Source organism: Trichomycterus rosablanca, chromosome 1, assembly GCF_030014385.1.
Source record: "Trichomycterus rosablanca isolate fTriRos1 chromosome 1, fTriRos1.hap1, whole genome shotgun sequence".
Taxonomy (NCBI): domain Eukaryota; kingdom Metazoa; phylum Chordata; class Actinopteri; order Siluriformes; family Trichomycteridae; genus Trichomycterus; species Trichomycterus rosablanca.
In genome coordinates, this window is record NC_085988.1 from 49,307,391 (window position 1) to 49,327,676 (window position 20,286).

At 41.7% G+C, this 20,286-nt stretch overlaps 1 protein-coding gene across 2 annotated transcripts; it reads right to left on the bottom strand.

The window, feature by feature from the left end:
* Nucleotides 1–645: 645 nt before the first annotated feature.
* On the bottom strand, nucleotides 646–17,751 carry scaf11 (SR-related CTD-associated factor 11). Of its 2 annotated transcripts, none has more exons than XM_062993919.1 (15): nucleotides 17,566–17,751; nucleotides 14,129–14,190; nucleotides 9,269–9,414; nucleotides 8,984–9,061; nucleotides 8,812–8,891; nucleotides 8,661–8,728; nucleotides 8,500–8,534; nucleotides 8,286–8,386; nucleotides 7,421–7,543; nucleotides 7,202–7,281; nucleotides 4,364–7,063; nucleotides 2,950–3,263; nucleotides 2,687–2,860; nucleotides 2,499–2,609; nucleotides 646–1,435 (listed from the first exon to the last, which is right to left on the bottom strand). In XM_062993919.1, the coding sequence occupies exons 2-15, from the start codon at nucleotides 14,148–14,150 to the stop codon at nucleotides 1,325–1,327; spliced, it is 4,143 nt and encodes a 1,380-aa protein (XP_062849989.1). In that variant the 5' UTR covers nucleotides 14,151–14,190; nucleotides 17,566–17,751; the 3' UTR covers nucleotides 646–1,324. The 2 variants fall into 2 exon arrangements, with proteins under 2 accessions (XP_062849989.1, XP_062849981.1); XM_062993911.1 differs by having other exon boundaries at nucleotides 2,499–2,618.
* Nucleotides 17,752–20,286: the final 2,535 nt, after the last annotated feature.

The following is a 20,286-nucleotide window of genomic DNA, read 5'->3' on the forward strand; positions in this document are numbered from 1 at the left end:
CTTGTAGATGTAAAGTCAGAGACGATCGCTCATCTACTGCTGCTGTTTGAGTTGGTCATCTTCTAGACCTTCAATGGTCACAGGACGCTGCCCACGGGGTGCTGTTGGCTGGATATTTTTGGTTGGTGGACTATTCTCAGTCTAGCAGTGACAGTGAGGTGTTTAAAAACAGCAGCAGCATTGCTGTGTCTGATCCACTTATACCAGCACAACACACACTAACACACCACCACCATGTCAGTGTCACTGCAGTGCTAAGAATGATCCACCACCTAAATAATACCTCTGCTGTAGTGGTCCTGGGAGAGTCCTGACCATTGAAGAACAGCATGAAAGGTGGCTAACAGTGAGTGTAGAAACAAGAAGGTGGTTTTAATGTTATGGCTGATCAGTGTATATTTTGGCAACTTAGCTCCACCAGCATAGCACTTCACTTAATCTCTGCTGAATGAATGAAAGTCTGTTCTACAATCCAATGGAATATGCTTCTAAAACAGATAGCTGTAAGAGCATGCACTATGAGAAAATGATCTCGAGTTAATTCAATGTATTCTTTATTGAGTGCTAACATTTGCTAACCTGCACAGAATTTAGATTTAACATGATAATAATGGTTTAAAATTTCAAACCAGCCGGTAAATCTGGTAAAAGTACAAAGGAGAACAGAGTTTATTTCATTGTTCTGGAAGGGAAATAAATACATTTGATGTGCAGCACAGACAGCAGTATGGAGGAAAAAAAACCTTGCATCCACAACAGCTCCAGTCATATTTTTCATTGAAAAGCCGTGTACAGCCTCTGGCCTTAATGTTCATGATCCACACACACGTCCATCCAGCCACACTGACGCCAATAACAGTCAGTGCACGTCTGGTAAGATTATTACAATGTGTAAATTAAAAACAAAACAAAAACAGACGATCTAGAACGTGGTTTCTTCATTAAGGTCCATGTGGCAGCAAGATTAAAATCCAGAAGTACCGCTCTGTCCATTCCATTCATCAATTACATTTACCTCACAGGTTGAAAATAAAAGTCAGCAACCAGATCAAACACTTCTTACAATTGACCCCTACCCGTCGACTACAAACAGCTGCTTATGTTTACAACGGCCCCGTTCCCTCCCCTCCCCCCAAAAATCAACAGATAAAGCAATTAAAGGGCATTTGCACTCTATGAAATTCAAATTCAACAAAATATGCCATCTATAGAAAAATCTTCAGTACTGTCTGCAAATAGGAAAAGAAGCTCCAGTCATTCCAGCCTGTATAACGCAGGCCCTTTTGGAGAAATTGCACTTGTGCGGACGCCGCAGCGGTCGCCCTTATTTCTTGTCCGTTTTGTTCTTGCGAGCGTGCTTGTATTTGTCAACGTATGCTTTGACAAGGTTGGCCACTTTACTGGCATTAACCTCTCCGCTCTTGCTGTGGCAGACCTGAAAAAGCAAAGTGTGAAAATCACATCTTAGAACAACCAGTGTTTGGGAAAAGCAAGAAACTGCATGTTTAGTTTACTTAATTGTGGGTGAAAGGTTTAAGGTTCAGCGTGTGTTTTTACCGCTGCGCCACCTGAGCGGCAACCCATTACATTTTTAAGCAAGTTGACATCCGTGATGAGATATTTGCCAGACGTGGGTCTGAATGAAAGAATGAGCTGATTATCATTTGCATAGGAGTGGTAAGAAAGTCATGAGAGGATGTGATCTTACCAAGAGTGGGTGTAAACAAGAGAGGACCAAGTACAGAGCCTTGTGGGACACCAGTTGAAAAATTGCATCTCTAGTAAAGCCAGGGACAACTAGCTGTGTGAGTGTGACAGAGCGGTAAGAGCATTTGCTGTGAATGAGCTACAACCCTTCTCAGTTGTCAAATCTCTGTCATTTAGGTAGGCAAGGTAAAAAAAAAACTCTTGAGTTGCAAACATCTTTAACACACTCTGTTTTATGTATTGACTTTTTTTATTTGGTCTATTTGGTTGCAGGCAGCAATGTTTTGTGCACTGAATATACTTCAGTTCTAGCATTTTTGCCTGTTGCTGCTTGGACTGACTTAGTTTTCTTAGAGATTACTTGAATGATATATGTCACAGTTTGATATGTATTATAGTTTTTTGACCTAATGCAAACATTATTGAATTTAATCCAGGTAATCAATAAGAACAGGAATCGATAAGCAGAATCGCTGAAATAAAAACGACATCCAACCACAAATTAGAAATACCCTGGACATGGACAAAGCACCAATCCACTGCGGGGCTTTGACCACACTTTTACCTGTACAGATAACTTTACATGTTTGTGTAGCTGCCAAGTTGGCTGAAGGCACCTCTGATATTCAAACCTGTATCTCAGCAGCGAGCTAGCATAATAGCCTGCTGTGATACCTACATGCCTATAGTAAAGATAATAATAAAAATAACTTAGAAATATGATACTTTCGTAATGCACTCATATCAGAAACCACTGATTTAAATTTAATACAGAGAGAAGAACATCTTACTTTTTCTACAGCTTTGCGTACAATCTCCTTGTACTCATCCTTGGTGATGTCTTTATTTTGGTAATATGGCTTGATGGCTGCTTTCACTTCAGCAACGGCTTTTTCCTGAATCTGTAGCTTCTGTAATGAAAAACCAAGTCAATTCATAAAGCAGCACTGAACAGCACAGATTAAGGAGCTGAACTTACCTTTTCCTTCTTGGAGCTGTCTGCATGGGCTTTGCTGTGAGAGTTGGGCTGCGTGGTAGAAGACGGCTGAGCTATGCTGGCTGTGTTGAAAGAAGAAGGAGCCTGTAGTGGTGCAGTCTTGTTTGGTGATGCTTTCACCAGACCTTTTCCCGGCACAGAGACGCTTGTAACCACCTGATTAAAGAAATATGGTGTGGTTAACAATATTATATGATGCCTTTAAATTAACATCTGAATACAGAAAACTGGCTTTGGTGTCTTACCTGAGGAACTGTTTCAGGGGGCAGTAGAGTGAAGCTGCCCTGTTGTATAGGAGGAGGGGGTGGAGGGGGTGGGGGCAGCCCCTGCATGGTCATGGGGGGCATCGGAGGAGGACCAGCATGAGGCAAGTGGATAGGTATCTGTGTGGACATAGTAAATGGTGGGGGGTGGATAGCCAGAGGAGGGCCTTGAGGTCCAACAGGTCCCAGTGGATAGCGTAGGACTCCGATCATGTTGAGCTGGTGGGGCAGTACAGTGGGAGGGGCTGGCACTGCTTCATTAGGTATATGAGTGTTTGGCTCGCTTTGTGGAGGATCTGAAATCGAAATAAACGACATGACTTAGTACAATTGAATTTCATAAGTACAGCTGGGTGGGACAGATGTGGGTAATTAATATACACATATAAACATCAACATAAAACAGTACTACTGCAGAAAATCAAGATAAGTACATTTACAAAGAATGAGTAATGATTAGGAATGCTAATTTCACCAATTTCAGACATAATGCATCATCTTTAGCTGGCAGTTAACTGCGTCCCATCAATAATTTAAACAGATCACAAAGTTCATCGACAAAGCATAATTAGACAGAATAACCATTGCTTGCTTAGTACGGTTGGTTACAAGGGTTATTTAAATTCATTTTCAACAGCTGCCTCTTGATTTGAATTGAGGATGGAGTTACAGATAGATTGTGCTGATTTTTAATTTATCCACCTACATTAAGCATGTTCCAGTTCTGCTTACAGCTGTAGAGAGAGTTCTGCACTTCTAACCCAGAAAAAATTATGGATTTGTATTATTTAAACCCCACAAATGACAAACATACACCGACCAGGCATAACATTATGACCACTGACAGGTAAAGTGAATAACACTGATTATCTAGTCATCATGGCACCTGTTAGTGGGTGGAATATATTAGGCAGCAAGTGAACATTTTATCCTCAAAGTTGACTGACTGACTGACTTAACCATGACAATCCAACAGACGAGCTACTGTAGCTCAAATTGCTGAAGAAGTTGATGCTGGTTCTGATAGAAAGGTGTCAGAATACACAGTGCATCACAGTTGCAAAGCTGTTTTGGCAGCAAAAGGGGGACCAACACAATATTAGAAAAGTGGTCATAATGTTATGCATAATCGGTGTTATCTATGACCATTCCATGCAACTTGTTCAATTTATTTCAGAATTAAGAACCATGGCAGGTTCAGCTTAAGTGCACTTGAACTTCCAAAATTCTAGTGCTTTGGATGCCCACCAACAAATTCCAGTGCCCAAACACACACACACACACACACACACACACACACACACACACACACACACACACACACACACACAAACTTGTTAAAGCATTAGCAGGTAAACTTATGATAGTGAATCAGAATTTTATGTTCAGAACATACCTGCTTGTTTGGAGACCCCAGCTGCAGGTTGTTCCTCATCTTGTTTGTTCCAGATGCTGCCACCTGGCCCAGGTCCTCTACCTCTTCTCGAGTAGTAGTTTTGTACATCAGCAGGAAGGGTTCGGCGCACTGCCCAGCTAGAAGCAGCAGACCATCCTGACCGGTCCAGTGGTGGCTCAGAGCTCTCGAGCTCTTTTCTCTTTCCTCCAGGCCTGTTTTCATTAAAATTACTGTACGAGTCACCCCCAGTGTTATTTGCCATCCCTGAGAAAGAATTACGCTGCTGCCGCCAGTTGTCGGCCGACTCTCCATACTGGCCAGAGAATCTCTGACCACCCCGACCATGCCCAGAGGCATGTCCTTGGTCAAACCCCCTGCCCCTGCCTCCTCGATGCCAGGAGTCTGAAGGAGAATCAAATGTTTCCTGGTGCTTTTCTCGGTCTCTACTATCATTGTTCAGCCATGACCTGTCCTTCCCATAGTGTGCATTTTCTGACTGGCTTCTATCTGGCGATTTCTCAGAAGGCTGGTGGCTGCCATTACTGGAAGAATTAGACTCTCTACCTGAAAACTGACTTGGTCGATCCGAATTGCTCCTCCAGTTGGAGTTGCGGGAGCTGCCTCTCCAATTATCACCTCCCCAAGAGTCTCTTTTTCTTGGTGAGTGGGCCCTTGAATCGCTGCGTTCCGAAGATGAGCCTCTATGATTCGTTCTGTTTCTGGATCTCGATCGCGATCTGGAGCGATTCCTAGACCGACTCCGAGAGCGCCTCCTGCTATACCTCTCTCTACTGCGATTGCGTCTGGAACTGCCTCTGTCGTCTTCGTGTTCGCGGCCTCGACTTCTGTGTGGTGAACTGGTGTTGCGACTTCGATCCCTGGACCGGGACCTTCTTGATCCTTCTCGTCTGGACTCACTCTTAGGGGACCAAGTGGTTGTGGGCGAGTGGAAACGAGACTTGCGTGGGCGCTTATCGGTCTTTTCTGAACCCTTTTGGTCCTCAGACTTGGTCTCAGATTTGTGCTCCTGCACCTCGTTCTTTTCCTCTTCACCCTTGCTAGGTGTTTGGTCAACAGGAAGCGTCTGGGGTGCAGGAATGGCAATGTCTCCTGCAGGTGATGTGTTTTCTGGTTCAGGGGAGTCGCAATCCATAGGTATTGATTCAGTGTTATCCTGAGATTCCTCTTGCTTTGCCTCTGAAGTTGCTAAGGGGTCTTGTTCTATTTGTGAACGGTCCTCAGCAGTACACTTGGCTGAGGGGCTACCAAAAACAGTATGTGTATGAACCCCATCTGTTTCATTTTTACATACAGTCTCAACCTCTGGTTTAGGATCTGTAGCATCCTGTGAAGAGCCCTCCATTGCGGTAAGTAAACTATCCTGAGGTTTGCCAGTCACGCTGCTAGAGGAATTGCTAGATTCCTCTGCCATTGACATCACAGCAGAGGGACTAGAAAGCTGACTTTTCTTGTCAAGAGCAACTAATGGTTCTTTCTCCTCATTAGAATCATCTACTGGTAACATCTGATTGTCTTTTTGCTTGTCTGCATTCTCTGTATCTTCAACTTGAAGATCTTCATCATGCATTTTCTCATCCTCTATATCATGATCAACAGAATCATTTACACCTGCATCCCTCTGATATGGTGACTGGTTTGCTTGTTGCTCCTCGTCCGTTCCCAATTCCTCCATATTTGTATCGGACTCCTCTAGACTATCTTCCTGGTTCTTATCACCTGCTTCCTCCTGACTCGACTCACTCTCCTCTTCCACATCTGAATTTGGTCGCTCTTGTTGCTTCTGCACATCTTCCATATCTGCATCTGCTTCCCTTTGGCTCTTCTGTCTATCTAGTTCGTTTTCATTATCATCTGATTCGTCTGCACAACTCTGCCTGCTTTGTTCATTTAAATCAGCATCTGATGGCTCATCACTCTCCTGTGAATCTCCGTCTTTTACATCAATATCTGATTCCTCTTGAATCTTTAGATCATCTTGTTCATTGTCATCAACATCTGATTCCTCCTGACTTTTCTGATCATCTTGTTCATTTACATCAACATCTGATTCCTCCTGACTCTTTTTCTGATCTTCATTTACATCAGCATCCAATTCCAACGGACTCTTCTCACAGTCCTCCTGCAGCTCAAACTCAGCATCTGATTCCTCCTGACTCTTTGGCCCATCTTGCTCATTACCATCAGCATCTGACTCCTCCTGACTCTTTGGCCCATCTTGTTCATTATCACTGGCATCTGATTCCTCCTGACATATCTGCTCATCTTCCTGCTTTTTCCCATCAGCGTCAGGTTCCTCCGGACTATTCTGCCCATTTTCTTGCTCTTCCTTATCGTCTTCCTCCTGACTTTCAACTACTGACTGTTGGGCAGCTGTCTTTTTTGTTCTTCCTTTCCTCTTGGCGGTAGGTTTTCTTTTGCCAGTCAATCTCTGCTTGCTTGTGGAAGCTGGAACATCATTTGAGTCACTGCCAGCAGCAGAGCTCGAACTGGGGCCAGACTGTTGAGACCGACTGCTGGATACAGTCTCCTCATTTACGCTTTTACCCTTTCGGCTTCGGGTTGAACGTGTAGTTGCGACATTCTCAGCTTTTGTGCTGGAGCCCTTTAATCCAGATCCTCTTGTACCTTTTCTTCCTCCACCTTTTGGACATGTGACTGCGCAGACCTTTCCAAATTGAACTACAAAGTGCAAAGCATATAAATAAATACCCTTAATGCTAGCAATCAATAGAATAGGGTGCTAATCGTCTATTAGACAATGCAAAGACAATTAAGCAAAAATCAAAACTACAAATAGGGTGAATTTAAGGTACTCACCAGGGAATCCAGAGTTCGGTAGACATGGAGAGGTAGACAGTATTGGTTTCTGGACGAGAACATGACCACGGGGGCACTGCCTGGACAAATTAGTGATGCAAGAAATAAAAAACAATAAAATAGCTTACTTGAACTTGAATTATTTAAACAGTATTCTACCTCAATGTAGTTGGTCATTAAAAATATGCACAAATGAATTGATAACGGTATTTTTTTTACCTTGGCATACATATATTGGGAGTGGGTATTGGAACAGGGAGCGAGTGGCAGTACATCATATTTCTCCGACACAGTCTCCAGTCCTCAGTCACCTCCTCCTCAGTCATCAACTCTGTCTCTGTACTGCACACCAGTAGAGTCAAGAATTATATGAATGGTACAAAGCAAGCCAATTACAAACACCCACTACTTTACAAACAAATGCTAATACATTTTTACTGGTTTCACAAACATACTGCAATAAGGAGTAGAAAGTGAAATGCAATTAACAAAAGCAACATGCAAACATACAAAAAGCATATACTATGTACATTAAAAACTGAAATAACAGCAGCATATTGATTTACAGGTGTTTAGGTAACACTACTTTGTATGTCTCTCCACAGTACAGCTTCCACTGAGTATGGTAGCCTTACTTTACAATGTATAAATATGGGGTAGGACCCCTATTTACTATCAGAAGAGCCATTTTTCCACTTGCCCCCTCTGACACGTGCACAGTACCGACTGCATCTTTTCGGCAAGTTCATACGCAGATCAGCCTTGTGCACGGCGAGACACACTCTGATCAGCATTATTCCCCAACTCTGCGCAGGTGCCATTAATCAGCCAGCAGATGTTGTAATTGCCCCAGTTATGAGGAACCCTGGTCTGGCTTATCCCACACTGAACAACAGCCAATCATTGTTCATGTGGCCACCAAGCCCAGCCGGATGGCAGAGCTGAGATTTGATACAATGTATTTGAAATCCAGCTCTGGTGTGCTACACCACCTGATCGGCCTAATGAAGATGGTTTTAAAATAGAGTATGTTTCATAAATCAGATACTTTGATTCTTTTGCACAACACCCATAAAATACTTACATGACTTGGGTCATCATGCCGAGGGTCTCCCCCTGCTGCCCTGACAGTCCGTGCTGACTGTTCCGGGTAAGCAACTGTGAGCGACAAGTCTCCCATTCAACCTGTACAAAAATAGAAATAAATAAAGGACCATCCTAAATAATGTATTTCTGGATAAGTCAAAAGCTTATAAAAAGGAATATAAAACAAAATTGTGATATTAGGCATTACAAACCATTTTTCTTTTCCATGGAGAAGACTCAACATCACCTGTTTAAAAGAAAATCAGGCACAGAAGTGCACGTACAGTTGATTTAGAAAGTATTCAGACAGTGTGGATTTAATTTTGAATAGATAGATTGCCATTTTTTATATAAGTGTCAATTAAGTACATACATGTTTTACATTTGTGTTGAACACTGACTCTTTTCTTCTCCTTTCCTCCCATTTGGGTTTTCTCCTCACTAGTCAACAAAATTACAACAGTTAAAAAAAAGTGCATGCAGAAATATAATATACAAAAAAAAAGCACAAAAAGATCACCTACATTGAAACGCCTTCCACTGTTTTATCATTCTTGCTGGTTGATATGCAAGTGCTTAATATGCTGGATGTTTTCACAGGAATCTGTACATACAGCACATGTCAATCATGTCACAAGAAACGGTAAGAAATGTTATTAATCTGATTCAAGACTAAAAGAGTGTAATATGTCTGACCTTGATGTATCCCAGCAAAGAGTCCCGTTTGTAGACTGAACTAAATGGTCTGCGGTCCACTGGGCAGATCTGCAGCAACTATGGACCATTAAACAAGGTGAAAAGAATGAATACACGTGATAACCGATCTAAGAATTTTAGGTTAAATGTGACATAGATCTAGCATTTTTAGAAAAAAAATCTAAGTTGTGGCACATTTATGAGCAATCCTAGATAAATAAATAAATAAATACGCTTTGTATTACTAATTCAACTATTAAACAAGATGTACTGGATGTAGCAGACCTGAGCCCATTGCAGGAGGCAGTTGAGACAGTAGACGTGGTTGCAAGAGTCAGGCAGAGCACACTCTGAGGGCCTGGGGACATTCAGGCAAATAGGACAGCACTGGCTTTCCTCATCCTCCGATCCATCCTCGACACTCTGCACACCTACAAACGCACAGCACCACAGGTTACAATGATACTTTTTCCTCATATTTCTCATGATGACATGTGTCCATTTTAAACACAATGGTATTAAACAGATTGTCATTTATTTATTAGGATTTTAATGTCATGTTTTACACTTACATTTATGACAGAAACGATAGTAACTGGTTACACAAAATTCATCAGTTTACAAGTTTAATGTTAAACACAGTCATGGCCAATTTTGTATCTCCAATTTACCTCACTTGCATGTCTTTGGACTGTGGGAGGAAACCGGAGCTCCTGGAGAAAACCCATACAGACACGAGGAGAACATGCAAACTCCACACAGAAAGGACCCGGACCTCCCCACCCGGGGATCGAACCCAGGACCTTCTTGCTGTGAGGCGACGGTGCTACCCACTGAGCCACCGTGCTGATCGATCAATGTTTCTGGCTATTACCAGCCAATAGTCCATTTATGAATATGAAGTAGCTCTTACCCCTAAACTTAGCCCTAAACTGGTGGTATTTTCTTTGTTAGTTTTTTTCCTCTTTATCTCACTGTATACTCATTTCTAATTCTCGCTTGTAAATGTACTGCTGCTTGCAGTCAGATCATAGAGAGCTGGATCAACAAACGCATCCTTTGTCACTTGTCAAACTTGCGGCCGCTTCTTATCACCTGCCAATATTGGGTTCCCACACAGAAGCATATCTGGCTCAGAGAGCCACGCTATGCTCAGTGTGACCCCCCCCCCCCACTTTCCCCACTTTTCCCACTTTTTTTGTCTCCCGAGATCGCATATCACAGCAAGACCCTGAAAGACTATCCCTCCCTTAAATGCTGAGTTTGAGCTGACAAAGCTTAAACACTTCACAGTAGTGTGATAGCAAGTTAGACTGCTATGTCACCTGAGCATGTCCAGTGTTATTTTTAATTATTTACCCTTTCAGTCAGCTGCATCCTTAAATAGTAGCTTTTTTACTAGAAGCCAAAAAAGAAAACAATTTAGCTTTTAAATAATAGGGAACCTATTAATGCACTGAATGATTGAAATCATAAATGGTGAATATACTATGAATTAGTACTCAGACACTGGTAAACAGACTGCTTAAATTAAGATGTACACTGTTGCACTACAGCTGTCCAGTATGCTGTACATAATAAGCCATCAAACGTTTTAAATGGCATTTATTAAATTGTGCTTCTAGGTAAAGCCATGCATACTCTTCCAGCCACTTAATTAGGAATACCACACTAATACTTGGTAAAACCGCTTTTCTCTTAGACAGCCAAAACTTTGTGGCATAGATTTTTGAAAGGGAAACCTTTTTTTTCCAAGTTTGTGAACCATGCTGACTCAATTCATTTGCAGAATTCACCTTGTGAATATGTAGTTAAAACACATCCCAATGGTGCTCTATTAGGTTAAGATCTGGTGACCCGAGAGGCCATTAAAAAGCACTGAACTTAAGTTTTGTCGTGTTTACAGTACCAGTTTAGAAGGACTATTTTGACACTGTGCATTATGTTTAATAAAGCCAGTTTTTGGGAAAACTGTACAGACATTGTACATTGTATATAAGTAAACAGTGACATAAATTGATGCACATGGCCAGTAATGACACTCAAATAGGCTGTGACATTCAAATAATGATCGATTGGTGTTACAGGGCTCTAGACTAACTTTTTGCACTGGTTGCACTGGTGCGCCTAACTTTTTTTCTTAGGTGCACCAGCACAAAAGTTAGGTGCACCCAAATTTTCGACCGCATCGCATTTAACACCGCAGTTTTACAGGTTCACTTTTTTTTTTAATCGTTGTCCATATAGGCAATATTGACTTGTAAATGATTAACAATTTGGTCAACATGGCCTCATTTGATGATCTGTTTGCTGCTGCCTGCCGCTGAAAGGCAGCAGAGAGAGGGGACACTTGGGCAGTACATTTATCCCGGCATGTAATGGGTTTTATAGATGCATTGTGCTTTTTCAGCATTTCAATTCGAAATGTATTACAACCAGTCACAAATATACTATTGCTCTTCCTACACTCTTTACAGTCAATGAAAGTATTATAGTAGACTATAATACAAATTATAAAAATAATAATAGAGTAAATGTGTGTATGTATGTGTGTATATCTGTTTATGTGTGTGTATGTGTGTATATCTGTTTATATATATATGTGTGTGTATGTGTGTATATCTGTTTATATGTGTGTGTATATTTGTGTGTGTGTGTGTATATCTGTTTATATATATATGTGTGTGTATATTTGTGTGTGTGTATGGGGCTCTAGAGTGTAATCTTAAATGCAGTGCATTATATTATCAGCTTTACTGTATCGTTTACACAGAGTCCCAAAATCGCTTGCGGTGCAATCACTGTGTGATTACATGTATACTGATATTTCATTGTCTTTTAGTTATTTTTATATTTTACTTAACGAAAATATTGTCGTGTTTTTACTTTCATTATCGCCGCACTTTACCGCTAGCATTAGCCACTTGCTACTGTAGAGGGTCGGCTCACTTAGCCGCTGTGCGGTGGGGATGCTACAGGTCTTTTGCTGTGCGGTGGTGGAGGTGTGGGAATAAAAGCACACGACATAGTAGAGTCACTTTAACTGTTTAGTCAGGACTTCCAAGAGCGTTACAGCACTTTATACCGCCTAGTTCCAGCACCCGAACTTCCATCCTGGGGCTATACGGCGAGTCTCATATACGAAACTAAACAAACTGCACATAACCAGGTGCTGCATTCTGATTGGCTGAGCTGAATGTCACATACCGCCGCTACAATATTGTCCCGCCCTTCACTATCTCTGATTGTGTGTTTGTTGTTGAACCACGGGAAGACTTTCAGAGTCGCGGAGACTTCTTTTCCCCCTCGAACGGCTGGTCGCACCGGTGCGACCTAAGATTTTTTTTAGTCGCACCATTGAGAAATTAGGTCGCATGTGCGACCAAATTGGTCGCACACTAGAGCCCTGTGTTAAGGGGCCCAATGTGAGCCAAGAAAACATTCCCTACACCACAAAACTGCCGTCACCAGTCTGAACTGAAGACACAGGCAGGTTGAACCCATGGGTTCATGTGATTTACACAAAATTATCATCGCCATGTCACATTATTTTCTCAGAGCCCCACTGTTAAACTACATTTCCTTGTTCTTAAACACACATTTTTAACACGGATTTCAACTGTCTTGTAAAACCTATGCTAGTTTATTCTAGCTATCAAATACAGGGGTTGGACAAAATAACTGAAACACCTGGTTTTAGACCACAATAATTTATTAGTATGGTGTAGGGCCTCCTTTTGCGGCCAATACAGCGTCAATTCGTCTTGGAAATGACATATATAAGTCCTGCACAGTGGTCAGAGGGATTTTAAGCCATTCTTCTTGCAGGATAGTGGCCAGGTCACTACGTGATGTTGGTGGAGGAAAACGTTTCCTGACTCGCTTCTCCAAAACACCCCAAAGTGGCTCAATAATATTTAGATCTGGTGACTGTGCAGGCCATGGGAGATGTTCAACTTCACTTTCATGTTCATCAAACCAATCTTTCACCAGTCTTGCTGTGTGTATTGGTGCATTGTCATCCTGATACACGGCACCGCCATTGGATGCACATGGTCCTCCAGAATGGTTCGGTAGTCCTTGGCAGTGACGCACCCATCTAGCACAAGTATTGGGCCAAGGGAATGCCATGATATGGCAGCCCAAACCATCACTGATCCACCCCCATGCTTCACTCTGGGCATGCAACAGTCTGGGTGGTACGCTTCTTTGGGGCTTCTCCACACCGTAACTCTCCCGGATGTGGGGAAAACAGTAAAGGTGGACTCATCAGAGAACAATACATGTTTCACATTGTCCACAGCCCAAGATTTGCGCTCCTTGCACCATTGAAACCGACGTTTGGCATTGGCACGAGTGACCAAAGGTTTGGCTATAGCAGCCCGGCCGTGTATATTGACCCTGTGGAGCTCCCGACGGACAGTTCTGGTGGAAACAGGAGAGTTGAGGTGCACATTTAATTCTGCCGTGATTTGGGCAGCCGTGGTTTTATGTTTTTTGGATACAATCCGGGTTAGCACCCGAACATCCCTTTCAGACAGCTTCCTCTTGCGTCCACAGTTAATCCTGTTGGATGTGGTTTGTCCTTCTTGGTGGTATGCTGACATTACCCTGGATACCGTGGCTCTTGATACATCACAAAGACTTGCTGTCTTGGTCACAGATGCGCCAGCAAGACGTGCACCAACAATTTGTCCTCTTTTGAACTCTGGTATGTCACCCATAATGTTGTGTGCATTGCAATATTTTGAGCAAAACTGTGCTCTTACCCTGCTAATTGAACCTTCACACTCTGCTCTTACTGGTGCAATGTGCAATTAATGAAGATTGGCCACCAGACTGGTCCAATTTAGCCATGAAACCTCCCACACTAAAATGACAGGTGTTTCAGTTATTTTGTCCAACCCCTGTAGATTCTTTGTGTAAAAGATCGCAGATACATTAAGTTTATGAAACTAAATTAAGAATCTTGTAAGGCGTTCACATTCTTGTAATGCGCTATTCCACCATAGCTAAAAAAACAGCCTATTCCACCATTTCTTCTGTGAACATCTTTTAATTTTATATGGTGCACTAACACTGATTTGTGGAGAGGTAAAGGCTGCAGATACTTCCTGCTAGCTAACTAAAATACAACACACTCACCCTTTCTGGGCCCTGGTGGCATCTTTGGCTCAGCTGACTGCCACAGTCCGTCTCAATTAAGTCTGTAAAAACAGAAAACAGGCATACAGTCAATAATTGTAGACAGAAACACTAACTGAAATTTCATTGTCTTTTTTTGACATTTTTGGGGACTAAATTATTGTAACTTACTTATTTGCATACTTATAAATCTAGGTTAGTAATATGCTGAAAAAATATTTTGTCCCACTATTCAATGTAGTAAGTGTGTTACAATCCTTTAGTCACAGAAATACAACAGCACATAAATCATTAATATCCCAAAACTGCAATTACATACATGTCTCCTACAAGTACATGTACATTTTATACTTAAATTATCTTTATAATTTTAAATATCAAAAATACTCGTGCTATATTGCCAGGTATGCAGAGCTGGAGTTCTCTAATCTGGTCAAGGTTAAAAAAAAAAAATAAGACAAGACTAGTGAGACAGCCTGGTCAGGCAAAGCCTACTGGCCTTAGAAGCCAAACTAGAAGTATAAATAATGATGATTAAATATCATTGATTGATCAGTGCTGTTGGTTACATTAACACAGTAAAGAGAAACAGATCGGCTTCCAGATGTTTTTTAAATAGTAGCCAGAGGCACCCAGTTTATAACAAGTTAAGTTAACTCGAAAGGTACCACTGTAATCACAAAACAATTAAGACATGTACTTGTAAAGATGTTGGTTCTTGGCATTACGAAGTTTAAAAAAAAATGTAAATTATTGAATTATTATAGTAAAAATTAATGGTGTATTAATGAACGTGTGTGTGTGTGCGTATTGTGTGTATTATATATATATATATATATTTTATATATATATATATAAAAATTATATATATATATATATATATATATATATATATATATATATATATATATATATATATATATATATTCTATATATATGCATATATATTTTATTCTATATATATATATATATATACAGTGTATCACAAAAGTGAGTACACCCCTCACATTTCTGCAAATATTTCATTATATCTTTTCATGGGACAACACTATAGACATGAAACTTGGATATAACTTAGAGTAGTCAGTTTACAGCTTGTATAGCAGTGTAGATTTACTGTCTTCTGAAAATAACTCAACACACAGCCATTAATGTCTAAATAGCTGGCAACATAAGTGAGTACACCCCACAGTGAACATGTCCAAATTGTGCCCAAATGTGTCGTTGTCCCTCCCTGGTGTCATGTGTCAAGGTCCCAGGTGTAAATGGGGAGCAGGGCTGTTAAATTTGGTGTTTTGGGTACAATTCTCTCATACTGGCCACTGGATATTCAACATGGCACCTCATGGCAAAGAACTCTCTGAGGATGTGAGAAATAGAATTGTTGCTCTCCACAAAGATGGTCTGGGCTATAAGAAGATTGCTAACACCCTGAAACTGAGCTACAGCATGGTGGCCAAGGTCATACAGCGGTTTTCCAGGACAGGTTCCACTCGGAACAGGCTTCGCCAGGGTCGACCAAAGAAGTTGAGTCCACGTGATCGGCGTCATATCCAGAGGTTGGCTTTAAAAAATAGACACATGAGTGCTGCCAGCATTGCTGCAGAGGTTGAAGACGTGGGAGGTCAGCCTGTCAGTGCTCAGACCATACGCCGCACACTGCATCAACTCGGTCTGCATGGTCGTCATCCCAGAAGGAAGCTGACGCACAAGAAAGCCAGCAAACAGTTTGCTGAAGACAAGCAGTCCAAGAACATGGATTACTGGAATGCCCTGTGGTCTGACGAGACCAAGATAAACTTGTTTGGCTCAGATGGTGTCCAGCATGTGTGACGGCGCCCTGGTGAGAAGTACCAAGACAACTGTATCTTGCCTACAGTCAAGCATGGTGGTGGTAGCATCATGGTCTTGGGCTGCATGAGTGTTGCTGGCACTGGGGAGCTGCAGTTCATTGAGGGAAACATGAATTTCAACATGTACTGTGACATTCTGAAACAGAGCATGATCCCCTCCCTTCGAAAACTGGGCCTCATGGCAGTTTTCCAACAGGATAACGACCCCAAACACAACCTCCAAGATGACAACTGCCTTGCTGAGGAAGCTGAAGGTAAAGGTGATGGACTAAACCCAATTGAGCACCTGTGGCGCATCCTCAAGTGGAAGGTGGAGGAGTTCAAGGTGTCTAACATCCACCAGCTCCGTGATGTCATCATGAAGGAGTGGAAGAGGATTCCAGTAGCAACCTGTGCAGCTCTGGTGAATTCCATGCCCAGGAGGGTTAAGGCAGTGCTGGATAATAATGGTGGTCACACAAAATATTGACACTTTGGGCACAATTTGGACATGTTCACTGTGGGGTGTACTCACTTATGTTGCCAGCCATTTAGACATTAATGGCTGTGTGTTGAGTTATTTTCAGAAGACAGTAAATCTACACTGCTATACAAGCTGTACACTGACTACTCTAAGTTATATCCAAGTTTCATGTCTATAGTGTTGTCCCATGAAAAGGTATAATGAAATATTTGCAGAAATGTGAGGGGTGTACTCACTTTTGTGATACACTGTATATATATATATATATATATATATATATATATATATATAAACAAATTATATATATATATATAATTTTTATATATATATAGAATAAAATATATATATATATATATGCATATATATATATATATAATTTTTATATATAATTTTCATATATATATAATATATATATATATATATATATATATATATATATATATATATATATATATATATATATATACATATATACAGAGAGAGAGAGAGATTTAAAATGTGTAAAAAGAATAATTACACTTAACCAATACATTCAAACAACTAAACTGTGTACTTTATGAAAACAGTAACTTCGTAGTGTGTGCCAAATGCCGACCTGACCTTTCACCTGCAACACTGAACTGGATAAGGCCTAAATGTAATGACAGCTAGTGCTAAACAAGATTTAGCCTCATACACCACACACAGTTACAAACAACGCTACTGACTCGGCCCTCTAATAACTCCGGGTGCCTATACAATAATGAATTAAATTGTAAATGTATGTGTGGCGTTAGCGTGCTAGCTAGTAGTTTAGCTAAACCATAACCGAATCCCGTCTCTCACCTGACTTGGCTAAGTTAGGTAGGTCGCTAAAGCTGTGAACTTGTTTTGCAGTCTGTTACTAGCCTGGCTGCTAATGCTAGCCGGCTAGCTTGGACACACTTTCTTCCCTACAGCGTCCTGTTCATACAATAATGACAATGGTTACCTAGTTGTTACTCTAAGCTAATACGAACAGGTTGCAAAATTGTTAACTTAGCTGGCTAGCATGGGAGAATTTCTACAGTCACTGACGTCGTGTTGTTGCTAGCAGCGAGTTAGCATAAGCGCTAACAGTGTCAACAATAAAGCGGACTTACCTTTTGCGGAACGGCTAGCTCACAGCTAGCCTGGATAACAGCACGACTCTTGTGTGTGTTAAAGCAGCATTCAACATCTGCAGCACAACACTAACACGAACTTAATGCACCTGAACTCAGGAGAGAACAAACAGAGCTTCGGGTTTAAAACTGTCCCGGCCACATGGGGATCTGCTAGCTGTAACTCTCACTCGAACCGCATAGTGGCGCTGCAACACCCTGCAATGCCTGCCGGGAACACCAATGCGTCATTAGGTTAGATTTTTTAAATGTTTAATCTTCGCCATTTCCATCGCTTGAACAGCGTGCACCAGACATGCTTATATTGTACACTAATCAGCCATAACATTAAAACCACCTGCTTGTTTCTACACTCACTATCTATTTTATCAGCTCCACTTTGTAGTTCTACAATTACTGACTGTAGTCTATCTGTTTCTCTACATGCTTTGTTAGCCCCCTTGCATGCTGTTCTTCAATGGTCAGGACCACCACAGGACCACCACAGAGCAGGTATTATTTAGCTGGTGGATCATTCTCAGCACTGCAGTGACACTGACATGGTGGTGGTGTGTTAGTGTGTGTTGTGCTGGTATGAGTGGATCAGACACAGCAGCACTGCTGGAGTTTTAAAATACTGTGTCCACTCACTGTCCACTCTATTAGACACTCCTACCTAATTGGTCCACCTTGTAGATGTAAAGTCAGAGACGATCGCTCATCTATTGCTGCTGTTTGAGTTGGTCATCTTTGCGATCTTTATCAGTGGTCACAGGACACTGCCCACGGTGTGCTGTTGGCTGGATATTTTTGGTTGGTGGACTATTCTCAGTCCAGCAGTGACAGTGAGGTGTTTATCTGTGTCTAATCCACTCATACCAGCACAACACACACTAACTTACCACCACCAGTGGCGGCTCCTGCCAAATCTCTCAGGGGGGGCAATTGTTGCGATGATGGCCAAGGTGACCCGTTCAATGGGTAAATTAAAGCTTAAATAATTAACATCTCAAGTCATCTGTCAGTTTGCCCTCACAAATAACTTTGAACATGGAGACAGACCAGCTTTACCATTAATCATAAAATGAGGTAAAGCCTTCACACTAACAATTTAATTCAGTCTTCATCAGATAGCATTTTATTTTAGGTGCAGCAGATCCAGAATAAAGATTGGCATCGGGGCTGATGTGCAATGAATAAAGAAGTACAATTGAACAATTGGGGAGATACAATAAGTGCAATCACAATTCACAATTTTAAAATTACATTACTTACTTGTAATTTACTTGGAACTTATATGATTTTCCCCCCTTTGTAGATACTTGCTTGATGTTTAAATTTGGTCTGGGTGGCCCTAATTCTTAAGTTGCTAATTTATCCTGATAACTACGACGACTGAATGGCATTTCCCTTAATGACACGATGAACTGAGGTGATGGTAGTCATGGTGACGAGATCACGACACCAGGTTACGTGTGACGCAAGCACGTAAGTGCGAGCCCTCCCGGAACCCATTCAGAATGTATTGCAGCGCCTGCAGTTCGAAAAAAAGAGCCTTAACATGAGAGTCTATGAGAGCAATCTGGGGCGATTTTCAGTCAGTGAAATCGCCCCAAAAGGGGCGGTACTGTACGGAACACAACTCGACGCTGATTGGACTATGATGTTCACAGGCAAGACAGACTGTCCAGAACAGTCACAGCTGTGATAGAAAAATTTCTTCCCTTTCGCCCTTTGGTGGTGCGTCGCCCGATCGCCCTAAGGAACGAGCTGCCGCTGACCACCACCATGTCAGTGTCACTGCAGTGCTGAGAATGATCCACCACCCAAATAATACCTGCTCTGTAGTGGTCCTGGGAGAGTCCTGACCATTGAAGAACAGCATGCAGAAAAACAGATGGACTTCAGTCAGTAATTGTAGAACTACAAAGTGCTTCTATATGGTAAGTGGAGCTGATAAAATGGACAGTGAGTGTAGAAACAAGGAGGTGGTTTTAATGTTATGGTTGATTGGTGTATAGTATAGCACAATGCAGTTTACCCGAACATCGTGTTCAGCTACACTATAAGGCCAAAAGTATTCTAACACCTGACCACGAGCTTGTTGGACATCCCATTTTAAAATCATTCATTCATTCATTCATTGTCTGTTTTACCACTGCTCTATCCTGTTCATAGTCATGGTGGGTCTGATTCACTGGGTAAAAGGCAGGAAACACTGCAAATGGGTTGCCAGACCATCACAGAGCAGACACACATACACACATATTGACAATCACACTTTGGGCAATTTAGTAACTTCAACTCACCTGACTGCATGTCTTCAGAATTGTGGGAGGAAACCAGAGCACCCGTATGAGACCCAAGTGGACACAGAGAGAACATGCAAACTCAAAGCCGGGAAGGAGCCTGGCCACCTGACACAGGAGTCCTAGGCCCTTCTTGCTGTAATGTGACAGGGCTAACCACTGCACTACCATGTTACCCACCATTTCAAAATCAAAAGGTATTAAAATAGAGTAACCTCTCTCTATGTGATCTTTTCAGCTATAACAACAGCCACTCTTCCAAGAAAGCTTCTGATGTGGGTCAAGGAAGCTTTAATTCATTCCAAAGCTGTTGAGTGAGGCTGAGATCAGGGCTCTGTGTAGACCACTGGAGTTTTTTTTAAACCAAGCTTTTCTTCATGTGTTTTTAGACCTTACTTTGTGCACAGGGGCA

Coding starts and splice junctions, on each gene's coding strand:
- scaf11 (XM_062993911.1), bottom strand. CDS start 14,150: ATGCCACCAGGGCCCAGAAAGG. Junction 8,892..8,983: donor CTTTGCTGGGATACATCAAG/GTCAGACATATT, acceptor CTGTATGTACAG/ATTCCTGTGAAAACATCCAG. Junction 7,064..7,201: donor ACCGAACTCTGGATTCCCTG/GTGAGTACCTTA, acceptor TGCACTTTGTAG/TTCAATTTGGAAAGGTCTGC.